This window comes from Bos taurus, chromosome 3 (assembly GCF_002263795.3).
Source record: "Bos taurus isolate L1 Dominette 01449 registration number 42190680 breed Hereford chromosome 3, ARS-UCD2.0, whole genome shotgun sequence".
NCBI classification, from domain to species: Eukaryota; Metazoa; Chordata; class Mammalia; order Artiodactyla; family Bovidae; genus Bos; species Bos taurus.
This window is the reverse complement of record NC_037330.1, coordinates 35,596,033-35,620,272: the sequence shown is the minus strand read 5'-3', so window position 1 is coordinate 35,620,272 and position 24,240 is coordinate 35,596,033. Positions and strand designations below refer to the sequence as shown.

Sequence of the window (24,240 nt, the reverse complement as noted above, 5' to 3'; positions counted from 1 at the left end):
ATTTTTTTGCCTTTCAGAAATGTTATTGAAAAAATTGGCAAGAGACATGAAGTATGTTTGTTCTTGTGCTTCAATGATGATTAATGAACTCTGTTTTGGAGAAGCAAGATCTGTACTTGGCATTAATATTATAAACTTTTCTTATCCCAGTAGTTTCTCTTTAGGTGGGAAAACTGGTTACATAAGGCAGTGATTAATGAGATGCCACAAATGTTGACTTAGTCCCAGACAGGGATTTTTTTCTCTCTCAAATCTAAATGCTTTACCAAAATTAATTTTAAGGCACACTACAAATATGAGTAAAGTGCGGATTCAAGTTGAAAATACATCATATGTTCAACCTGAGTCCATATGCTTTTTTCCAATTTCTTCCTGTTTTGCTAGGAAAAAAAAAATCTTTGAACAGTCTGAGATTCCAAGAAGGTATTGCCATTTTGTTTTTTCAAAACCATTGGCCAGATTCTGTTCTTGAATACTGTTTGAATTTAAATGGGAGATTCAAAACTTCAAAATATGAGATCCCTAAAGCATGGCAATATAGTTTTTAAATGGTGAGCTTCTTCTTCTGGAAATTAACAGTTATAATATTAGCAATACGAAAGTAGGTGAATTGGGGAAACACATGAATACTTTCATTATTCATCTATTTAATCCTTACTATGTGCTCTAAATCAAGTGAAGGAAGAATTCTTAGTCCCAAGAAGTAAAGTTCTGCCTGAATAAAGGCATCAAATGATTCCTATGGGCCATTTGAACTATTAAGAAGTTACGAGCAAAACTTCTGGTATCTGGACATCCACAGGCATGTTTCCTGAACAGATCATTAGAAGCAACATGCCAGGTAGGAAATTGAAGTCATTATTCTACTTGCTTACAATTGGGCCCCCCAAGACAGGCTATTTATTAAACACCTAATTTTTCATGGCAACATATAAAACTTCCTAAATTCTCTAAAACAAAGAATTTCTACATTGCTTTGGAAATGAGGATATATCTATGACATTTTTCAAATTAAGCAGAAGTTAATTTTTCTTACTTTGATGATAAATTATTAAAACTAAAGATCTTTTAAAATAATAGGTTTATTAGGCTTAGCCCCAGAAGCCACTGTGTAAATTAAGATGAGAAAAACTGCAAAATTAAGGAGGATATATTTACAAAGAGAAAAGAGATCAATGGAAGGTGGGAGAGACTCTGAACTCAATAGCCATGAAATATTTTTTCCTTCTACCTCTAAAGAAAGTTTAGGAGAGGCAATCCTAGTCTGTAATCCAACAAAAAAGCCTAAATTATCTCAATAGTAAATACCTATATATCTTCAAAATATTATTCCCTTATTACATATATATAGTATATACTATGACAAACTTTGTACAATATAACAGGATCTGAGCAAAATATATGTATAAAAAGTAAACAATGCAATATGGTTGTTTGACAACATATAAAAAAGGTAAATTTAAGTTTTGTAAAATATTGTACTGTAAATCCTTAAAAATATTTTGATGTATGTCTTGAAACTCCACACAGAATTTTCATTACTTAAATAAATATAAGTTAAATAATGTTACATAAATTAAACAATAAGATGAAGTAAATATTTAACAAAATTCAGAATGGGAGAATTTTCTAAGCATAAAAGCAACAAAAAAAAACCATAAATAAAATATCAATAACTATGATCACATGAAAATTTAAAACTTTATACAGGAAGAAATAATAAATCAGAAAAAATTGGATAAATATGACCTTTGCTGGAGCAACCCTTTTGTCTCCATTCATGTTCTGTCGCCACCCCCTACTCAGTCCCCCCAGCCACTCACTTCCTGATGTTCACGTATCTAAGGTATGTGTCCCTTTAAGCATAGCCCCTGATCTCAAATCATACCTATTATCTTTGCTCTACGACACGGTGTTTTGTGTGTGGGGAAATACATCCTGTTCATCCTTGTAAACTTCACACAAAGCCTGTATACTTGTCAAATGGTTGAACAAACAAATGAATAAACAAATATGCTCATGAAACAAAGTCAAGTGATAAAAGCAGGACACTAAGTTGAAAATACAGACATTTTATAAACATGGCTACACATAAAGAAAATCAGTATTAGAAAAAGTGTATAACGAAACAAAAGTGTGAAGGGTCATTACCTAAGTGAGGGGATTACAGGCAATTTGTCCAGGAAACTCTTGTATGCCTCCTTATGTTTTCTGAATTTTTTAAAAATAAAGTTTTCAAAGTGTAAAACTCTTTCAACTGAAGAGTAGTTCCTTTACATTAACATATTCATTTCAGTTGTATATCACTGTGATTGAGCATTTTTACAGGTTACACTTCATTAAAATTGCTGTAAAATAATGGCTATAACTCCCTATGCTACATAGTATATCCTTGTTGCTTACCTATTTTATATATAGTAGTTTGTATTTCTAAATCCCATACCCCTAATTTGTCCACCTCCCCTTCCTTATCACCTTTGGTAACCACTGTATCTGTGAGTCTACTCTGGTTTGTGTATACATCCATTTATATTTTAGATTCCACATGTCAGTGATATCATACAGCGTTTGCCTTTGCCTGACTTATCTCACTAAGCATAATATTCTCTAGATCCATCCACATTGCTGCAAGTGGCAGAATTTCATTCTTTTTTAAGGTCAAATAATATTCATTTGTATGCTGCAGGCTGATTCTTTACCATCTGAGCCTCCGGGGAAGCCCATATTAATATCACTGCTTCCTTTTCCATTCATCAGTTGACAAGCACTTGAGTTGATTCGATAGTCTGGCTATTGTAAATAGTGCTTCTGTGAACATTGGGGTGCATGTACCTTTTCAAATTAGTGCTTTTGTTTTCCAGATATATGCTAAGGCCTGGGACTGCTGGATCCTATGGTAGTTCTATTTTTAGTTTTTAGGGCACCTCCATACTGTTCCCCATAGTGGTTGCAGCAATTTACATTCCCAACAACAGTGTATAAGGGTTAGAACTCTGATTTACCCAAGTTTCAGTGTCATCAAATGAACAAAACAAGCATGTGCTACTTCACCTTTAAATTTAAAAATCATCAAATCAATATAAAAAGTAGGAAATATCATGACATGAAAATATGATTTGTCACTACTACAGTTATACAAAAGACAACATTCCAAAATAATGTGAATGCAGTTTTTCAGAATTGCATGCTGTTACAAAAATCACACATCAAGTTAAACAGTTAACTCCTTAAAATGGCTGTCTTAAAAAAAATCAATTGCATTCAAGTTTAATATTTAGACTGCCAGAAATCATTCTTTCCATTTCAAACCTGTTAAGCAGAGTGAATTCTGCTGGGTGTCATCCACCCAGCATGTTTCAGTGCCAGTGTCCACAGTTGTTTGTTTCAGAATCGCTAATTATCTGTCTTATCTTCTGCTAAGGATTCTTCTGGTGCTAAGTTTTAATCGTCCAAATTAATTGAAATACTGTAGCAATTTCAGATTAACATTTTCAAAATTAACAATGCAGAAAATAAAATCACCCATAAATCTGCTTTGTAACAGCAGCCACTAATGAACTCTGCAAAACAGACCAGATCACATTGCTAATTTGCACTGAACTACATGGCTAAACTTCAGGAAATAAGCTTTTCTCTGTCCAAAGGTTGGCACAAACAGGGTACCCAGAAGATCTCTGGATCCAAACCTCAATTACGTCTTGGTACCAGCCAGGTGCTGTGTGACCTTGGGTAAATTACTTAACCTCTCAGAGCTTTGGTTCCCTCCACCGTTAATGAACAGTATCTCCTTCCTAGAATTCGTAACAGACAGACAGACTCCAAGATGAATCCCAACAATTCTTGCCTCTTTGTATTCACATGCTTGTTTAATACCCTCCCCTGACAGTAGGCAAGACCTGAGACTTCTTCTGGCTGACAGAAAGGTGATGGGATGTTATTTCCATGATGTCATAGAAGACTTAATTTTCCATCCTTCTCGGAGATTCCATCACCTTATTGGCTTACACACTTTGAGGAAACAAGCAGCCATACTGGGGAGGCCTCTGGGCTAAGAACTGAGGACAGTCTCTGGCCAACAGCAAGCTGGGGGCTGAAGGTGTCAGTTCTAGAGCCCAAAAGGACCTGAATCCTGCCAAGAAGTACATAAGGAAGCTGGGACTGACTTGAGCCTTCAGATGAGATATTGCCTTAGCTAACATCCTGAGTGAGGTCTTATGAGAAACTCTGAAGCAGAGGACCCAGTTAAAAAAAAAAAAAAAAACATGCCCAGACTTCTGACCCACAGAAAGTGTGGAATTAAATAAACATGTGCTATTTGTATGGTAACTTGTTACACAGCAATAGAAAATCAATACTACTGATTACAGAAGCCCAAGTGAAGATAGCGTGTTTAAGTATTAGTAACAAGTACCACCACCACTATCACTTACAGAGCGCTTACTGTGTGCTAACTCTTACTGATAAATGCCTTACCTATTATCTCATTTAATCTTTACAGTGACAGCAGAAGGACTTGTTACTATTACCCCACATTTTAGAGATGATAAAACAGGTTTATGGGTCCACGAGTATACAACTAGTAAGTGGAGGGGCAGGACACAAACCCACATCTACACCTCTGCAGAGTGCTCAGACTACACGGTGGCCCAGGGCTACCTCTGCAGATTAGAAGTGCTCATGCGAGTAAAGTACCCAATACAGTCAGCCTCCCCATCTGTGGATGCGGAACCCACAGACAGGGTGGCCCGACTGTGCTGCGCCATTTTCCATAAGGGACTTGAGCATACACAGATTTTAGTTATCTGTGGAGGATCCCAGAACCAATTCCCTGTGGATACCAAGGGACATGACTGTATAGACAAAACTAGAAGAGTCTTCCTTCTCCTTCCTTCCCCATGACCCTTTATTCCCAGAGAGCCAGGTTAGGGCCTAAACTTAATGACTGAAGGATGGCATTCTCTGGCTCTCTAGCACTCTCATCCTGACCCTCCAGGGTGAAGAGCACCTTTCCTCTCACCTGCCTCCACAGAACATGCCATGTAAGATCTTGTTTCTTTAGTTCTCTATAATTTGATGGGCCAATCTACATTAACATGTACGTAGGTAATAGTGGAACAAAGGATTATCTCCTTATGGAAACAGAGTAGCTCTATCTAAAAGAGAATATCACCTCAATATTTTAGATGTAAAGTCAGGGTTAGAAGAAGATACTGTGATGCAAGAACACTTTTGTTACCTTGCAAACTAAAGCTATGAGTAGTAGTGGTTAAGTCACTTGGTTGTGTCTGACTCTTTGCAACCCCCATGGACTGTAGCCCACCAGGCTCCTCTGTCCATGGGATTCTCCAGGCAAGAATACTAGAGCAGGTTGTCATTCCCTTCTCCAGGGGATCTTCCTGACCCAGGAATCGAACCCAGGTCTCCTCCATTGCAGGCAGATTCTTTACTGTCTGAGCTACAGGGAAGCCCAATATGAAGATGGAAGTACTGGGGGTTGAACCCAGGGCCTCACGCATGCTAAGAATGAGCTCTATCACTGAGCTATTCCCCTAGAAATGAGGCTTTTTCAAGAATCTCTAGTTTGCATTTTAGGTACATTCCTCAGGGTTTATTTTGTCTGATACTATTGATAAAAATCAGTCAAATAGAAGAGGCTACAGATGGAAAAAGGCCAAGGCAGGATAGGTGGAAAACCCAGCCACAATATGCCCAATGAGGAAAATGTCTGAAATTCACAATAACAGACACAATAACAGACCTACATTATAATCAGCTCAAACAAAGCTTCTCACTTTCCTGTCCCCATTCTTTTGTAAGCATAGCTGTTTTTTCTAACTGAAAACAAATTCAAGTGAACAGACTGAGTCAGCCTCTCTCCCCAGGCTGGAGGTGCACACAGACACCTGGTGGCTCATCACAGGTACCCTGGCTGCAGCCATGGCCTCAGAGATGAGCAGAGATCTGGGCCAGGCCAGTCAGACTCCTTGGGAATTTTGTTGGATTTATTGAGGGAAAGGTATTCCATTTTTTCTGGGATTACTAGCTGTGGGGAACGAAGAGTTGCTAGTGGCCAACTTTGCTTCCAAATGAGACAAGCCTGCCTGAGGTGCCTGACAACAGAAAATCAACAGAGAAAAAAGGAAAACAGACACAAGGAGAAATGAAACTTGACGACATCATTTGAGCCCCTGGATCTAACTCTACCTGAAGCCAAACACACTCAACTTTAGTTACTGAAGTCAGTAAATCCTCTGTTCTCTTTTGTCCCTTAAACTATGGCTCCTTCTCTTATGAAGGGCTCACATCCTGATAAACCCATTGTAAGCCGAAAACATCATAAGTTGAAAATGCATTTAATACACCTAAGCTATTGAACATCATAGGTTAGTCTAGCCTACCTTAAATGTGCTCAGAATATTTATATTAGCCTGTAGTTTGGCAAAATCATCTAACACAAAACCTATTTCACAATAACGTGTTGAACATCTCATGTAATTAATTGACTACTAGACTGAAAGTGAAACAGAATAGTGTTAAGTGTCTCAGTTGTTCAGTCTGTGATTGTGTGGCTGTCTGGAAGTTGAGCTCACTGCCTCTGCCCAGCATCGACGAGAGTATCATGGCACACCTCACTAGCTGGGTAAAGAACAAAATTCAACATTGGAAGTATGGTTTCTACTGAATGCATGACGGTTTCACATCACTGTTGTAAAGTGGAAAAATTATAAGTAGAACCATCTTATTATGTCTATAGTCTACAATGAGTTTATTCCACTTGACAAATGAGCATACTGGGTGATACAGCATTGACGTCAGCATTTGAGAATATCAAACCTACTAAGAGACTGATAGCTTTATTTAAATATCTGTAGTTCTATATAAATGCACTTTGATTGATGTACTTGTCAGTTATCTGTCTCCTTGTCTTGTGCCCTTCTTTATTCCACAATGTGTCTCCCCTATCTTGCCATTCTGGTCAATGAAACCATTCATAACCAGCTACATCCACTTTGGTGGGTTCTCATACACCACACAATATTCCTGTTCGACAGCTATATGTTTGTATGGCCTATCTCTTCAACAAAACTCCAAGGTCCTCAAAGACAGGAAAACTTCCATACATTTCTCATATTGCTGCAGAAAAAAATGAATCTCAAAAGAAAAGGTATCTGTAAAAAAAATTTTTTTAAACCTAACATAAGCTTTTCTTTTCATTCAAATTAAAAAATTTAAAAATTGACTTGATTGGAATACACAAAAAGGTAAATAACTGCCAATATGCGTCATTTTGACAGAGATTCCACAAATTGCATTCCAGTGTTCTAATTAATGTGATAACCTTTCTCATTATTTGTGTTTAGAAGGACTATAAGATTATAAATGATTATGATACTAAGGATTCCTTTATCAATGTCCTCTTTCCTTGTATCAGGTAGATATTACTTGTATCAAATATTACTGTTTGAAGCCAATACTTTTGACTCAACTGCTTCCCTTCATTTACCTTACTTCAGACTAAAGTTCTGGAACAAGATTACCTGGTTCTCAGAAGTTGTTGGTTCATAAGAAATTTGTGACGTTTCTTTGCCTACTTAGCATTACATGGCATGTTCTTTTGCTTCTGAAATGGGATAGTATTTGATTACAAGGGCCACAGGTTTACCAAAAAAGTTCAGGCCATACCTGATCTTCTAAGTAAAGAATGATTTCTTAATGATAAATGTTAAAAAGCAGATCACCAGGTTCAACACTTCCTTTTCAGAATATTTTTCTAAATATGTAATAGATACACACTTTATTTTCTAGGACATAACTACTGTCATAGAGCTTCCCTGGTGGTTCAGACAATGAAGCGTCTGCCTGCAATGCGGGAGACCTGGGTTCGTTCCCTGGGTCAGGACAATCCCCTGGAGAAGGAAATGGCAACCCACTCCAGTACTCTTGCCTGGAAAATTCCACGGATAGAAGAACCTGGTAGCCTACAGTCCATGGGATTGCAAGGAGTCGCACATGACTGAGCAACTTCACTTTAACTACTGTCATGATAGAAATTATGAGTTAGAAAGTGCATAAATGATCCAGAAGTAGGTTCTATATATACCACTCCAAATGTTTTGTAATTTCAATAATCACATAACTAATGCTGTATTACCCACCTAAAGTGCCCTGTAAAAATATTCAAACATTCCCTTTGCCCTTTTTTCCTTCGCTGGAGGTACCTGAGCCATGGAAATGACTGGGCTTTTGCTTTGCCCAAAGGTGTGGGCAAACCTGCCAGATAACAGCAATCATGACCCTTTGTGAGTTTGGAATGAGCTTTCAAAGGGAAAAATAAGTCCTCCCCAAACCAAAAAAAGATGTGAAGAAGGAACTGTAATATACGTTTTAGAAAAACATCATCATGGTAAAGGGAAAAAGAAAGGCAGTCTCGAAAATAACTACATGGGGATCAAATGCCTTGTGCAAAACTAGTCTTATTGTCTGTGGTTTAACAGAAGCATGAGAAAACCAGCTATTTAAAAAACCAGAGCAGGCTCCCCAGCACTCATGCACAATTTGGATTTCTCATTTCTCTGCAGTGAATCTTAATCACTGGGTTCTATTGTCCCAGTTTTCCCCCAAGTTCATTCTTTCAATGTGAAATATATTTTTACACATTTACAATTATGCTCCCAATATTTAGATGAGGATTTATGTTTGATGAGAAATTCTTTTTAGAGGTGACAGAAAAGACAGAAGTGGGTATGACTGATTATTACGGAACTATAGTAATCTACAGACATTTTATTATTTATTTACTATAGACAAATGCTTCCCTGGTGGTTCAATTGGTAAAGTTGCCTGCAAAGCAGGAGACCTGGGTTTGATCCCTGGGTTGGAAGATCCCCTGGAGGAGGGCATGGCAACACACTCTAGTATTCTTTCCTGGAGAATTCCCATGGACAGAGGAGCCTGGCAGGCTGCAGTCCGTGGGATTGGAAAGAGTCAGACACGACTGAGCAACTAAGCACACATACACAAAATTTCACTTAAAACCTTTAACAGTATACATTTGTCTCCTTCCAAAAAAAAAGGAAAATGCATTTTTAGATCAGTACTTCAAAAAAAAATCCTGGGCTGCTATTTTTCTCATCAGTGTTTTCTATTTGGTAATTAAGAAGATAAAATTTCTCTATTGAGAAACTGGCATCATGTTTAAAAGCAAACCTAAAGGAAATCAACAATTATGTTTAGATTTGCAATGAGTTTACCAATACTTTGAAATTAAAACATTAACAGAAAATGTATTAAACTGTAATTCAGTGCAAAAAAACAGCATGAAAAAAATTTTATATAAATGAAAACATATAGCCAACTCAGCTCAAAAGCAATCTTAACCTATATTTTCTCCTTTCTTCTCCAGTTCTTATTGCTTTCTGGCACCGATGATATAATTAGATCTTTTTATATGTTTACCAGACTATTTCCTAATTGTTTTTATGACACTATGCCATACTGTAATGAATCAGAGCATAAAAAAGATATTAAAATAGTGTGCATTTATGCAATCAAGACTTTGTGCCTGTATCTATTCCTTCCTTAGGCAGAATATAAATTGTGGGAGGGGCCGTGTTTTATAATCAATGATATGGCTGGTGTTTATTGTTGTATAAGACACAAAGTTGGTAATATAAAAAAGATTTCTTGAATCCCTTTCTTCATACAGGAACAAATTGGAATGGCATTATTTATCAGTCTTATCCACCTGTAAGAGAAAATGACCATCTTTGAAGATGTCTGCTCAGAAGCAGTAAAACATCTCTTCAGTGAATGAAAAAAGACAATGTTTCTAAGCCGTTTTTTCCTCTTTGTAATTAAGAGGTTAACAATGAGTGCATGAGATGCAAGAGTTCTCCAAAAGAACTCTATTCATTAACTACTCAAAGCTATCACAAATCACATATGTAACTTAAGATCAGAAGGAAAATGTTACTCCAAAACAAAGCTATGGTTATTCCAGTAGTCATGTATGGATGTGAGAGTTGGACTGTGAAGATGCTGAGTGCTGAAGAATTGATGCTTTTGAACTATTGTGTTGCAGAAGACTCTTGAGAGACCCTTGGACTGCAAGGAGATCCAATCAATCAATCCTAAAGGAACTCAGTCATGAATATTCATTGGAAGGACTGATGCTGAAGCTGAAACTCCAATACTGTGGCCACCTGATATGAAGAACTGACTCATTGGAAAAGACCCTGATACTGGGAAAGATTGAAGGCAGGAGAAGAAAGGGATGACAGAAGATGAGATGGTTGGATGGCATCACTGATGCAATGGACATGAGTTTGAGTAGGCTCCTGGAGTTGGTGATGGACAGGGAAGCCTGGTGTGCTGCAGTCCTTGGGGTCGCAAAGAGTCAGACACAACTGAGTGACTGAACTGAACTGAAACATTTCCCATCTCCCTCTAATCTTTAGGCAGTGTGACAAAGAACAAAGGACTGACTTTTTAAAAAGCTAGTGACTGTGCACTTAAATATAAGATGCTATGAGTTCCACAAATATGAGATAATTTTTCAATAGTCTAAAACCATGGAGTTGACTAAAGGAACACATGTCCTGGTATATAGAGTTACCACATGCGAACTAAAATTTTTATCTTCTATACTCAAAAGGAAAATTTAAAGCTCAGTATTAAAATTTAATTGGTAACTATGACCTTGGGTGCCACTTTAGGTGAAAAATATTACACTAGTGCTCAGATTTTCTTGAGATTTATGATCTCATGTTCTTGAAAAAGCCTAGCACCTCCGTGTTCCTGAAATAATTGATCTGTCTCTTACAAGTGCTATTTTCCTGAAACCAACATCTGTCTCAGGAAGAAAAGTACAATCTGATGAAAATACTCTGCTATATTTAAAAAACCAAAGAACTACCAGAATCTGCATCTATTGCATTACTAATAATAAACGCAGTCAAGACCATAAATTGATAAAATTTCTTAGCACATAATAGAAGATAAGAAAAAGTAAACTAAACTGCAAAGCCATATTTGTAAATACTACCTGTAAAATTAACTATAATAATAAAAAGTGAATATTTTAAATGTGCAAAAAAGACACAATGCAAATCTGTATCTCACATCTTTCATCGTTTGAACAGAACTCCACCTCAGCAGGTAAAGACCTGCCTGCCAATGCAGGAGACATGAGTTCCATTCCTGGGTCGGGAAGACCCCCTGGAGGAGGAAACGGCAACCCATTTTGGTATTCTTGCTGAAAAATCCTATGGACAGAGGACCCTGGTGGGTTACAGTCCAAAGAGTCACAAAAAGTTGGACATGACTGAGCACAGCACCATAATACACACCTTTAACCTAGTGAGTTTTTCTTTGTTTATTACAATCACAAACACTACTATAATTCACCATCAGTGTCTCAACTACCACTGTTGATTGTGTCTCTTATTAAAGATAAGCAAAATATCATGGAAGCCATCAGATAAGTAGGCAATGATAGCAAATCTGAAAATGACTGTGATAATGTAACTTCTAGCTTCACTGAGGATTCAACATAAAATTCTGGATTTCTTTATAAAGAAATAACTGGCAAATACTTTTGATTCTCCTACACATGACAAAATGTTCAATGTTAAATAATACAAATGTTCAATGTTAAATAATACACTCTAACACAAACTCATCTTTTAACAATACTTTTCACGTATACAGTAGAATGTACACAATATTTTATTACAATGTAAAGCTCACAACTTTGTAAGTAGGTACTATTATTAATATCCTTTTACAAATCAGTAAAATACAGCACAGAGAAGAACCAAATTGCCAAACATCAACAGCAAGTAAACAGCTAAGCTTGGTCCCCACCCTAGGCAATGTGGCTCAAGACCATGCTTCCTCTTACTGGACTATTCCATATTCTTTGGGATACTGGTCCAATTTATCAGCAGGAGGATTTTTTTTTTAACATGTTCATAGAATTTTATTTGTAAGAATGAAAAACTGAGAGCAACCCAACTGTCATCAATAGGAGAATGGATAAACGCAATAAACACATTGTGTTATATCAATACACATGGAACACGAAGGAATAAACTTGTGATTAAAATACAGATGAACTCCAAATTAATCAGTCTAAGTGACAGAAATGAGACAAAACAGAGTACATACTGTATAATTCCATTCATACAAAAATTTTTTAATGTGAACAAGCCAATAAGAAAGGAAACAGATTCTTATTGTCATGGTATAGAGGAGAACAGGAAGTACAGGAATAAAGAAAGAGTAAAGAGGTATTAGGAAATTTTGGTGGGCAGGAGGAATTTAAAAAACAAAGGAGTTGGTGCATGCAGAAGAAGTATATAGTCATTCATTAATTCATTTAACAAATACCTATTAAGCATCTCCTAAAACTACAAGCAAGCCCCTGTGTCCTTATCCTTTGACGTAAAAGGCTTTTGCTTTAGTTTCCCAGGCCTCCTCTGAATCTCAAAGGCTGACTCAAGAGTTAATGAGTAGGAAATGTGAAGGCCCAGAAACAAAGAATAACTTGGGTTGGGGAACTGCTAACAATGTGGACTATAAATCTGTCACGTGACAGAATTACTGAACTCAAAGTTCTCTGAAAGATACAGAAAAAGGCCTGACACACATTCCTAAGTTGTTTTTACAGGAAGCAGATACCCTCCAGATGAAAACACTGACCACAAGAACACAGATCCTACACTGGTTAAATCAGAAAGCTGATGATATTTGAAACTTCAACTTGATGCCAGCCTATCTGAGAATTACGCACAAGCTGATCACACACTCTGCAGCCTCCTCCCTCACAACTGCTTTTAATATCTCTTTCCTGAAAGCCATTTGGGAGTTCGGGTCTTTTGAGCATGAGCTGCCTGTTATCCTTGCTTGGGGTCTGCCATAAACACTGTACTTTACTTCAACAGAGTCTGGTGTCAGCAGATTGGCTTTAACACTCTAGGGTGAGTGGACTAAAGTTGGTTCCATAAGACTACTATCCAAAGAACTATGCATTAAGTTCCTTTCTAAAACAAACAGTCTAATGTACCCTTGTATATAGCTCTGAAATTTGGATCTGGTGAAGTGGTTACATCTGTCCTCCAAAAATTTTTTAAACAATTTTTTAACTATTTTTTTCCTACAAGTCACCCTAAGTGAGTCCCTGGAAAGCAGTCTATGTGCTAACACTTTGGAAAATAAAATAGCTAAAAGACAAAAGATAAAAGGACCTTTCAGCCCTTTTACCTATCAGTAAAAACACTGATAGCAAATAATGCTCTTGGGAAGCAGTTTATTCATGCTTAGGAAATCTCAAGCCTTACAGGGAAAAATGATTATTACATTAGTATCTAGAACAGGGAAGATCATCAACTATTTGCTTTCTTTTCAAAAGTGAGAAAAAATGAGAAAGCACTCAAATATATGTAATGGAAAGCTATATATATATATTTTTCCCCCCCAAAAAAACATAGCATATGGCACCACTTCTTTTGTATTTGTAAGTTTATTCTTCATGACGTTCTAAAAACTTTGGACAAATAGAAATACCAGAAGAGTTACACCTACAGAAAGCATCACCTTTAGGATTAAGATACTTTACTACTGGTCCACTTTGCCATATTTATCATCAGTAAATTCATTACATCTACCTTTGAATAATTTAAAGGCTCCTAAAAATTTTAGCTATAAAGTACATTGTTAATAGTCAAAAATGTGCTCCTACTGACACACTATAAATGTAGAAGTGCATTTCATTGGGGGAAAACAGATTAGATAAAAATGCCCATAGAAGAAAAGGAAATATTTTAAAATAATATTTATAAAGTTTAGACAACTTACAGAAACAGAAATACTATAACTTGTACAACATAAAGAAAAATATTATGTTCACAGTCATATACTTCTACTAAATTGAGCAGAAGTCACTTTAAAATATTATTGCTGAGTCTTTTCTACAAAGAGTATTGTCATGGGAAAGTCAGAACCAATAAAAAAGTAAGCCAGATCCCCTATTTTTTTTTAAATGGCCTTAATTTTGTTTTGTACTTAAAAGATTTAAACTGATCTCAGGACATAAGTGAGGCAATTTCTAGCCAGAGGCAACAAAGCTCCTATAAACCTTTTCAAACAGCTCATAAACTGGCATGGCTACCAGGGGTGTGGTTTCAGTTAAAAGCTATAATGCTTTGAAAGCTAAACTTTATAACTAGGTGAACACTGTTTACAATGGGAAAACAAAACACATAATCTAGATTATTTTCCAGCAAGATTACTCTATATTTCATGTTCCACTTGATTTATTATCAAGTTCATATATTGGAAATCCTCTAGCCATGAACGTCTTTACCCACAATAATATGACCATATATAACAAATCTTTGATAACTTAATTGTGGAAGGCACTGCTTAATGGATGAAAAATAATTATATGAAAATAATGACAGGGTCAACCTCATGATACTAAACGAGAAACAACTGAACGCTCTCTGCAGACAAAAACTGGTCTCTGGAGAAGGCACCTGTTCACAAAGTCCTTAAACTCATTCTTCTATGATAAAATAGTATAGATATAGAATAAAGAAAAGTATTTTCCCAAATGGGGAGAGTACAAAGTTGTCTAGTTTATGACCTCTCTCACCCCCTCAGAGCAAGCTGTTTTTTTAAGTGCCAGTTTGCTGGTTGATTTTTTCCAGGTTTGGGAGGAAACAGGGAAAGGGTGTTGGAACTGTGAGCATTAACCAAGTACCCTGAGGCTGTTCAGTAAGCAAATAACCAGCTCAACTGCTGACTGGAAAGACTGTGGCACTGATGGTTACTTATCACATGACACTGTCTTAGGTAAATGATTTACACAGCAGACGGTCACCTCCTGGTCACACATTATATACCAAACTCCAAAGAACAAAGGCCAACAATCTGCCTGACTTTCCACTGCAATTCCCACACACTTTCACAATCACTTCACTAAAGAAATAATTATAGATGTTTAATCACACACCTGGATCCACCGGTCTATGGGTTCTTCGGAGTCCATTGGTCCGTTTCTGTGCAGAAAGACAAAACAAAGACTTTATGTTATCAAACTGCATTATTTTGCGACACTCTGGAAGTCCAATACATGTTGCACGACCTCCATTTAACACTCCTGTAAAACAGGTAACTAATAAGGACCTACTGCATAGCACAAGGAACTCAATACTCTGTAATGCCCGATGTGGGAAAAGAATCTAAAAAAGAGTGGATATTTGTGTACAGAAGAAACTAACACAACATTGTAAATCAGCTACACTCCATTACAAATTAAAAAAAAAAGACTATTACTAAATTTGATCAAAACACTCAGTTCCAGTTTCTTTTTACAATTTTTGTTTCTCTAATGTCTTCTACTTGCTAAATCATTGATATGACACTATGGGAAAGAAATACTTTTCATTCACCATCTCTGAGGATTATGACTCACTTTTTTAAGTCATAAAACAGGAATTATGAAAACAAAGCCTAGGTAGCCATTTTTGCTTAGAAAATGCTCCCAGCAAAGAGTTTTAATCTCCAAAATTCTAATGCAGCTTTTTTCAAGCCTGACAGACCACAGACTGGAGAAAGTATACAACCTCCAAACAAAGATCTCAAGCTCTTATTTTGAGCTTGGTATGGTAGTTTAATTATGAGATTTATGGTAGTTTAATTATGGATCAGTGATATCTGAATACTTTAAGAAACAAAACAGACATGCAGCTTGTAAACCATGAAAGTAAATTCTTATTACAGAAAATGAATCCATAAGAAAAATTGTGATTACAAAAATTATAGATAAGATGCAAAACAAAAGAGGTTTTAAATCTTTGAAAATGTGTGGTTACATGTTTGATTTTATAAGCATTAAATTCATTCCTACCCAATAACTATCGCAATCTCACTAATTAATAAGAACTTCATTTTCACTTTTGTTATATAACTGAATGCAATGCTCAGTCTATAATTACAATATAATTCAGATTTTCACAAGAGCAATTTTCTTTCTACATGTGTTGGGGTTTGTGCCTCTGTATGGAGCCCTGGTTTCATTCAGAGCAGAATTGGTTTTGCCAAGCTCACATTAACTATGGGTTTTTCTTAGGGTTCCCCCTGTTGCTTCTGTTCATAAGTTAAATGGGCCTCAAAGCAGATGTCAAGGTTTCTCAGGTAAAAGCAAATTGGAGAATTATTAAAAATATAAACTTTGCTTTTAACCCAATTACTTTTTAAATGCATTTGTTAAAGCCTAATACTATCATTAAGTCAGCATCGAAGCTACACTGAACAAGCTGGATGGCTGTACTGGGCAGAGAAAAGAAAACTAGTATTAAGAGAGCCTCTCCTTACTCAATGTGAGTGAGAAGAAAACACCACACTGGGCTTCTTAATAGCCAAGCATAAAAAGGGAAAACATGGCAAGTTACAGGCTCATATCCAATAACTTGGAACAAAACGGCCTTCAAAAAAACTTCTAAAATTTTATAAAATGTTTGGACCTCTCTATATAAATGACTATATTTTAAACAGGAAAATATATATTGATGAATGTCTCATGGGTGTTTACTGTCTACATTTCCCTTCATTTGCTTAATGTACAACAGACACTGTCTTTAGACTACTCTTATTCTTCCTACTGTCAAAGTGCTTGGAAGGCCAGAAAGGAATTCACTTTTTGGGTCTTATTCCTACTATCCCAAAGCCAGAACTATTTAAAATATTAACTTAGAAAGTGAAAAAGAGAATTTGATTTGAAGTGCAACTCTGTAGCACCCTGAAGTTAAGATTAAAATAGGGAACACAGAACAATTATTTAGAGTATGGATTCTAGAATCTGACTGCGTAAGTTAAAATTCAGACCCTCCCTGTCACTTGGCATCTGACTGGGAGCAAGTTAGTTAAAGTCTCTATGCCTATTTCTTCATCTATAAAATGGGGATATTAATACCACCTACTTCATAGCATTTGTGGTGACAAACATGTTAATTCATGCTAAGTGCTTGGAACAGTTCCTGACACACAGTAAAGACTACTAAGTCAAAGCTTATTATTATTGTCATTATTATTAATTTCATGATATTTTGAATGTTGAAGCTCAGTTCAGTTCAGTTGCTCAATCGTGTCTGACTCTTTGCAACCCCATGAACTGCAGCACTCCAGGCCTTCCTGTCCATCACCAACACCCAAACCCATGTCCATTGAGTCAGTGGTGCCATCCAACCGTCTCATCCTCTGTCGTCCCCTTCTCTTCCTGCCCTCTTCAGGGCATTAGGGTCTATTCCAATCAGTCAGCTCTTCACATCAGGTGGCCAAAGTATTGGAGTTTCAGCTTCAACATCACTCCTTCCAATGAACACCCAGGACTCATCTCCTTTAGGATGGACTGGTTGGATCTCGTCGCAGTTCAAGGACTCTCAAGAGTCTTCTCCAACACCACAGTTCAAAAGCATCAATTCTTCTGTGCTCAGCTTTCTTTATAGTCCAACTCTCACATCCATACATGACCACTGGAAAAACCATAGCCTTGACTAGATGGACCATTGTTGACAAAGCAATGTCTCTGCTTTTTATATGCTGTCTAGGTTGGTCATAACTTTCCTCCCAAGGAGTAAGCATCTTTTAATTTCATGGCTTCAATCACCATTTGCAGTGATTTTGGAACCCAGAAAAACAAAGTCAGCCACTGTTTCCACTGTTTCCCCATCTATTTCCCATGAAGTGATGGGACCAGATGCCATGATCTTCGTTTTCTGAATGTTGAGCTTTAAGCCAACTTTTTCACTCTCTTCTTTCACTTTCATCAAGAGGCTCTTTAGTTCTTCTTCACTTTCTGTCATAAGGGTGGTGTCATCTGCATATCCGAGGTGATTGACCATTCTCCTGGCAATCTTGATTCTAGCTTGTGCTTCCTCCAGCCCAGCGTTTCTCATGATGTATTCGGCATATAAGTTAAATAAGCAGGGTGACAATATACAGCCTTGACGTACTCCTTTTCCTATTTGGAACCAGTCTATTGTTTCATGTCCACTTCTAACTGTTGCTTCCTGACCTGAATACAGATTTTTTATTTGGCAGGTAAGGTGGTCTGGTATTCCCATCTCTTTCAGAATTTTCCTCAGTTTATTGAGATCCACACAGTCAAAGGCTTTGGCATAGTCAATAAAGCAGAAATAGATGTTTTTCTGGAACTCTCTTCCTTTTTCCATGATCCAGTGGATGTTGGCAATTTGATTTCTGGTTCCTCTGCCTTTTCTAAAACCAGCTTGAACATCAGGAAGTTCATGGTTCACGTATTGCTGAAGCCTGGCTTGGAGAATTTTAAGCATTGCTTTACTAGCATGTGAGATGAGTGCAATTGTGCAGTAGTTTGAGCATTCTTTGGCATTGCCTTTCTTTGGGATTGGAATGAAAACTGACCTTTTCCAGTCCTGTGGCCACTGCTGAGTTTTCCAAATTTGCTGGCATACTGAGTGCAGCACTTTCACAGCATCATCTTTCAGGATTTGAAACAGCTCACCTGGAATTCCATCCCCTCCTACAGCTTTGTTCGTAGTGATGCTTCCTAAGGCCCACCTGACTTTGCATTCCAGGATGTCTGGCTCTAGGTGAGTGATCACACCATCGTGATTATCTGGGTTGTGAAAATCTTTTTTGTACAGTTCTCCTGTGTATTCTTGCCACCTCTTCTTAATAAGATCAGGTAAATGATAAATTTTTTATATTAAAGTACTGTACTACTACTATATTTTAGGTTTTTCCTCCTGCAAGTTGTTGGAAAACAGTGACCCTGAAAGCAAACTTTTCTACAGGAAAAGTAGGCAGTGGAACAAAACTATGATTTGGTACATTGAAAAAAAAGAGAGAACGAGAAAATTTTAGCAATTTAGATCAAGTGCATTTTGAGAGTTTGAGATTTATTACAGTTTTAAAAGCACCTAAAATATTTTATATATTCTAAAAAATTTTGAAATGTTTAGAACACATTTACACAATTTCAAAAGGCAAATTTCAATTGTTCTTCTGTCATATCCCATCCAAAATACTCCTCTCCCCAGCATATATTCTCAAAACCCTATATTCTCAAAAGTGTGAGACAGAGCTGGACAAGACCCATCTCAGGAGGAAGAGAGGGGTCCATCAAGTAGCCACCCTAGGAGCTCTCGGTGATCCCCCTCCCCCATGAGATCAGGACGATCAGTCTTCAGAACATTCTCACACTTCTTTTGATTTACCAAGAAGTGGGAGGTGGGAAGGAGGGGACAACAAACCAACCTAATTTTATATCTAGCTTCATTATCTATTACCTTGCCTTTCTCGAAAAGTAATATCTGTATTGCCCAAGAACCTCCCTTCTTGTCTCTTTTGGGAGAAACCTAATTCTCTCTGTTGATTTTACAAACAAAACAAGGAAAGATTCATTTGCTATATGAAACTGGCTTTGGTTCCTCTACTTAAAAGGCAGAAAAACCTACATTAAGGAATAGATCGTAAGTATACATACATACACTAAATACTGATAGACATGTAATGACAACCTTGCTTTCTAGAGCTAGAAGTTGCTTCTGAAGGTACACTCCAAAATGGGAATCTGGAAGAACATCCCCAGGTTAGGAAGATGGATCCTGTGGCTACTGAAAACTGACCTACCTTGAGAATGAAGTATAAATTAAAAACTCATAATCATTGTTATTGAAAGGGGAAGAGAATAGGACAAATTGGTCCATGGAGGAAAAAGAAGACCTTCAACAGAGAGGGGGAAGAAATCACGGAGCTTACAAAAGGGTTTCATTGTTTACTTTCGGAAAGACTCCCAAATATCACATAAGCATCTGTGTTAAGAGTGAATACACCTTTCACAAAGTCATAGTGGGGAGGTATGGAGTGAAAGATGTTTCTTAACATTCTTTTTCTACAGTTTTTCCTTATGCTAAGCTAAAGTTTCCAAATAGGTTGGCCAGTATAAGATTTCACTATAATTATCCATTCAAAGTAGAGATTATTAGCAGAATCACACATTAAATAAAAATTACACTTATAATCAAAAGTTAAGCAAGTCACTAAAACACAGATGCTACATTAAAAAAAAATCAATGTGAAAATGAATTCTTTTCATAATAGCCTTAATGTGTAATTTTTAAGAGTATTAAATGCCTGGAGAGCATTTTTTTGTATCGTTATTTTGTACCAGTGTGAAAATTATTAACCACTTATTATTAGCACACTTTCTTTTCTGTAAATATGCCCGTTTCTCATTACTTAAATAAAATCAAGTGAAATCATCTTCCCTGGGGGGCGGAAAATACATCTAACAGTATAAATGTAAAGTAATATTGAGTTACAGTTCAAAGCTCTACAAGAATATCTGTCTCAATAATCTAATAATAGTGTGAGAGAAGAAAAAGAAGGCTACTTTCTAAGATCTTCACTCGCACTGCTGGAAGAACCCTTATAGTCCTGATGAAAAATCTTACCTGTCAACTAAACACTAAAAAAAGTTTACATTAATTATTTTAGCCCTAGCAGAACTTACATGACCTATTTTTAAAATATTATTATCCTGTTATGCATTCCTTGAGCTAGATTCTAAAGTCTAAAATATAGCTGACAGATAACACTGAAAGGGTACACGTGAATTTTCTCACATCACATTCTTGGTTCCCAATATGCACAAATTACGTGCTGATGCAAAAAAGTGAAAGCAGTTACCTGTTGTTTGACTTATTGCTGTACTTTTCATTATTTTTAGCAACTATGTAAATACCACTCTATTAAAAACATGCTAATATTATACCACTCTTAATCAGATATAATTGTATATGCTAAAATGCTTTGATAAAGAAAGTACTTGTCTTTATACTGAAATTCTCAGATTATTGTATTTCTGGTTCATATTATTAATCACAGAACTTTTACATTTTAGTTTTCTTTGTAAGGATTTTTTGGGGAGGTCAGGTAAGAAATATATTACTTTTGGCTGAAGGCCAAGACACTAGTTGCCTATTATCTGCCACATTTTTCATTCTTTTCTATTTTCTTACAAGCGCTTTATTCTGAGAGGTGACAGGGATCTCATACTTCTAAGCCATCAGACCTCAGAATCTGTTAAACCAAAGGAAATGTTCTCAGATTCTGATTTGATCAAGAAGACATGATACAAATCATGATTTTGCTCAGGTGGAAAACTGGCAGAAACATACAGGTACATCTTAGAAGAATGCTGGAACTTTTTAGTCCTAGTGAGTGTCAGGTAGCGACCTTGTTTTATCCTAAGATGAGGGCCACCCTTTCTCCTGTCCCAGCAGGATCAAAAAGATTTATTCCAAGGGAATGCCTTCAGATGCATTAAGTTTTATAAGCCTCAGGGTTTGTGGAATTCTGTAGCTGCAAACAAAGAGAAAGGTACCTCCACCAGATTAGTGCTACAACATTGCTACAGTATCTATTTGAAATTTACCTGAATAAATGAGTACCTAAGATTCTGAAATGCGCATCTTACACACATTCTGAGATGAAATATTCACATTTTCCCTCTAAGATCTTCAGATGGTATCTGAAAACTTCTCTTATTTAACCTGTGCATTTCACTCAAAAGCACTTGATTACTCGCTCTAGATCTGTTGCTATCCATTTTAAAAGGTACATTTAACTTTTTAGGCGTTTGAGCCTGCTTTAGTTAGCAAACAATCTGAAATGCAAAAGTTATATAAGAAAAATGTAAACGTTAATCTTACCTCAGATGGTTTGAGCGTCCCTTGTTCTGAAACAAATGTAAAAATTGGCATTGTCAGTGAAGTTGTTTTGTTTAGTTAGCAACCTTAGCTTGTTCTCTGCAGCGTGGTAGAACACTACTGCTTTGTTTTCCTAATGATACCTGTTAATATATTTCCAAGGTCCCTCAGGCTGGGCTAGTAATTGTTTTGCAACCAGGTTCTCTTGCCTTATTGGCTGTCAGGGAAGTGACTCATAGTACTAAATGACTTCTAGGTTAAGCTTAACTTTTTCAATTGTTTATTAAGCAATTTCAATCCAACCACATAAAGCTCCTTGAAACAGGGACTTGCACCAAGTTTATGTACATAAGAGAAAGCTAGGTGGGAGCCTTTCTTTCAACATACCCAGTTTTAAGAATCTAAACACAACACATTACAAACATATTACAACTGCCTATATTACAATTACTATAACAATTGCAAAGTTAACACATACAATTTGCATATGAATTTTGCATTAAGTGGCTGTTTCTTTTAGTTTTATTTGGGGGGAGGGATACAGATCGATTTAAAGATGAAAATTAAAAATGGACAAGATTCAATCCCAATGCTAATTTTCTTTACATCCCAGTTTACCTGTTTAGAAATAGAAATGACAAACTCCATTACATTTCAATTCCTGAAAATGACTAACAGTTAGGAAGGGCCCTGAGATATGCAAGAGAGTAACTTGGCAGAGGGCAAAGGGTATCTCTGAGAGGAAAGACACACTACACGTGGAAAAGCTGGTGGGGAATATTTTTGTTGCCTTCCCCCATATCCAGGAGTACTTTTGCATATTATAATTTCTCCAGACTGTAGAAAAACATCTCATCATTTTGAGCCTATGCTATATTTTTGCCAACCAAAATGATCCTCTGAAGAAGGATCTGAGAAGAGAAGACACTGATGGGAACATCAGGAGAGAAAGGGTAGTTCTAAAAGAGGGCTCTGTAGACTGAATGAACCTCTAATAGAGGTTCCAAGAAGCCTCAGATCCAGAGTTCAAGGGGAAAAGTACCAGAACACCTGAGTAGCTGTCAGATTGCTTTACATAGGAAGACTGCCTGGGGCATGGAACAGGAGGTTTGGGGCCCTTCTGTTTTTTAAAGGACTATACCTGATTAATGGAACTGAAGAGGCATGAGCAAAAAGTCACCTTTCTGGAGAAAAGCAAAGCCTGCATTTCTTTTTCAATGTCAACTCTATCATCCTAACTTTCCTACATAACTGCTATGAAGGCATCTTTGCCAGGTCTGAAGCTGGCCTTTACAAAGGACAAAAAGCTATTTCCCTTCTCCTCTCTGCTAGAAATAGGCAAAGTTTCAAAAGAAAGATTGCCTAAGAGAAGTTGTGTAGGGAGAGGATCTATGAAAGTGCCATTTGGCTGGATACTGTGCCCAAACGGAGAACCCAGGTTAGGTGAACTCAGGTTCCTAACAGACAAGTTGTGATACCTGTTACACTGGTTTAACCAGAAAGACCTATAAGCCAGAAAAGCCCTACACTACTTTCTTCTTCTACTGTGAGTTAGAGAAAGAGCCTGAACTGGAAATCGCAGACAGGAAGAAGCACCAAAAAGGAGGAGAGTTTAAATTTTCCATCCAAGCAGCTGAGGAAAGCTTTGCTATTTCCAGATGACCTCTCAATGGGAAAATCTCCTGTCTTTCAGGGTCGGTGTTTAAAAATGAGAGTGCATCTTAATTTTAATTCAGAAATATTTTTTTCTGACACTGCACAGAATTGTTGTTATGTCCTGGTGAAGTTGATCTGTTACAATATGTTTAAATATATTTTATTTTTAGCATAAAACCTAGGATAGCCCACATGGCAGTAGTTGGCACATCACGTTCCAGTAGTGCTCTGGGTTTCCTCAGGAAGACGAATGACTGTATCTAAAGAGATGGGAATACCAGACCACCTGACCTGCCTCTTGAGAAACCTGTATGCAGGTCAGGAAGCAACAGTTAGAACTGGACATGGAACAACAGACTGGTTCCAAATAGGAAAAGGAGTACGTCAAGGCTGTATATTGTCACCCTGCTTATTTAACTTATATGCAGAGCACATCATGAGAAACACTGGGCTGGAAGAAGCACAAGGCTGGAATCAAGATTGCCGGGAGAAATATCAATAACCTCAGATATGCAGATGACACCACCCTTATGGCAGAAAGTGAAGAAGAACTAAAAAGCCTCTTAATGAAGGTGAAAGAGGAGAGTGAAAAAGTTGGATTAAAACTCAACATTCAGAAAACAAAGATCATGGCATCCGGTCCCATCACTTCATGGGAAATAGATGGGGAAACAGTGGAAACAGTGTCAGACTTTATTTTTTGGGGCTCCAAAATCACTGCAGGTGGTGACTGCAGCCATGAAATTAAAAGACGCTTACTCCTTGGAAGGAAAGTTATCACCAACCTAGATAGCATATTGAAAAGCAGAGACATTACTTTGCCAAC

The 24,240-nt window shown here is 36.9% G+C and overlaps 1 protein-coding gene across 3 annotated transcripts in view; it reads right to left on the bottom strand.

Annotated features, from left to right (window-relative positions):
* The window catches only part of VAV3 (vav guanine nucleotide exchange factor 3), a 432,801-nt gene that overhangs the window by 124,038 nt on the left and 284,523 nt on the right, over window positions 1–24,240 (bottom strand). For all 3 annotated transcript variants that reach the window (XM_059885057.1, XM_002686162.6, XM_024990050.2), the window contains exons 18-19: window positions 21,762–21,787; window positions 15,017–15,062 (exon numbers count right to left, since the gene is read on the bottom strand). In XM_059885057.1, the coding sequence (XP_059741040.1) occupies window positions 15,017–15,062; window positions 21,762–21,787 (72 nt within the window). The remainder of the gene's footprint in view (window positions 1–15,016; window positions 15,063–21,761; window positions 21,788–24,240) is intronic.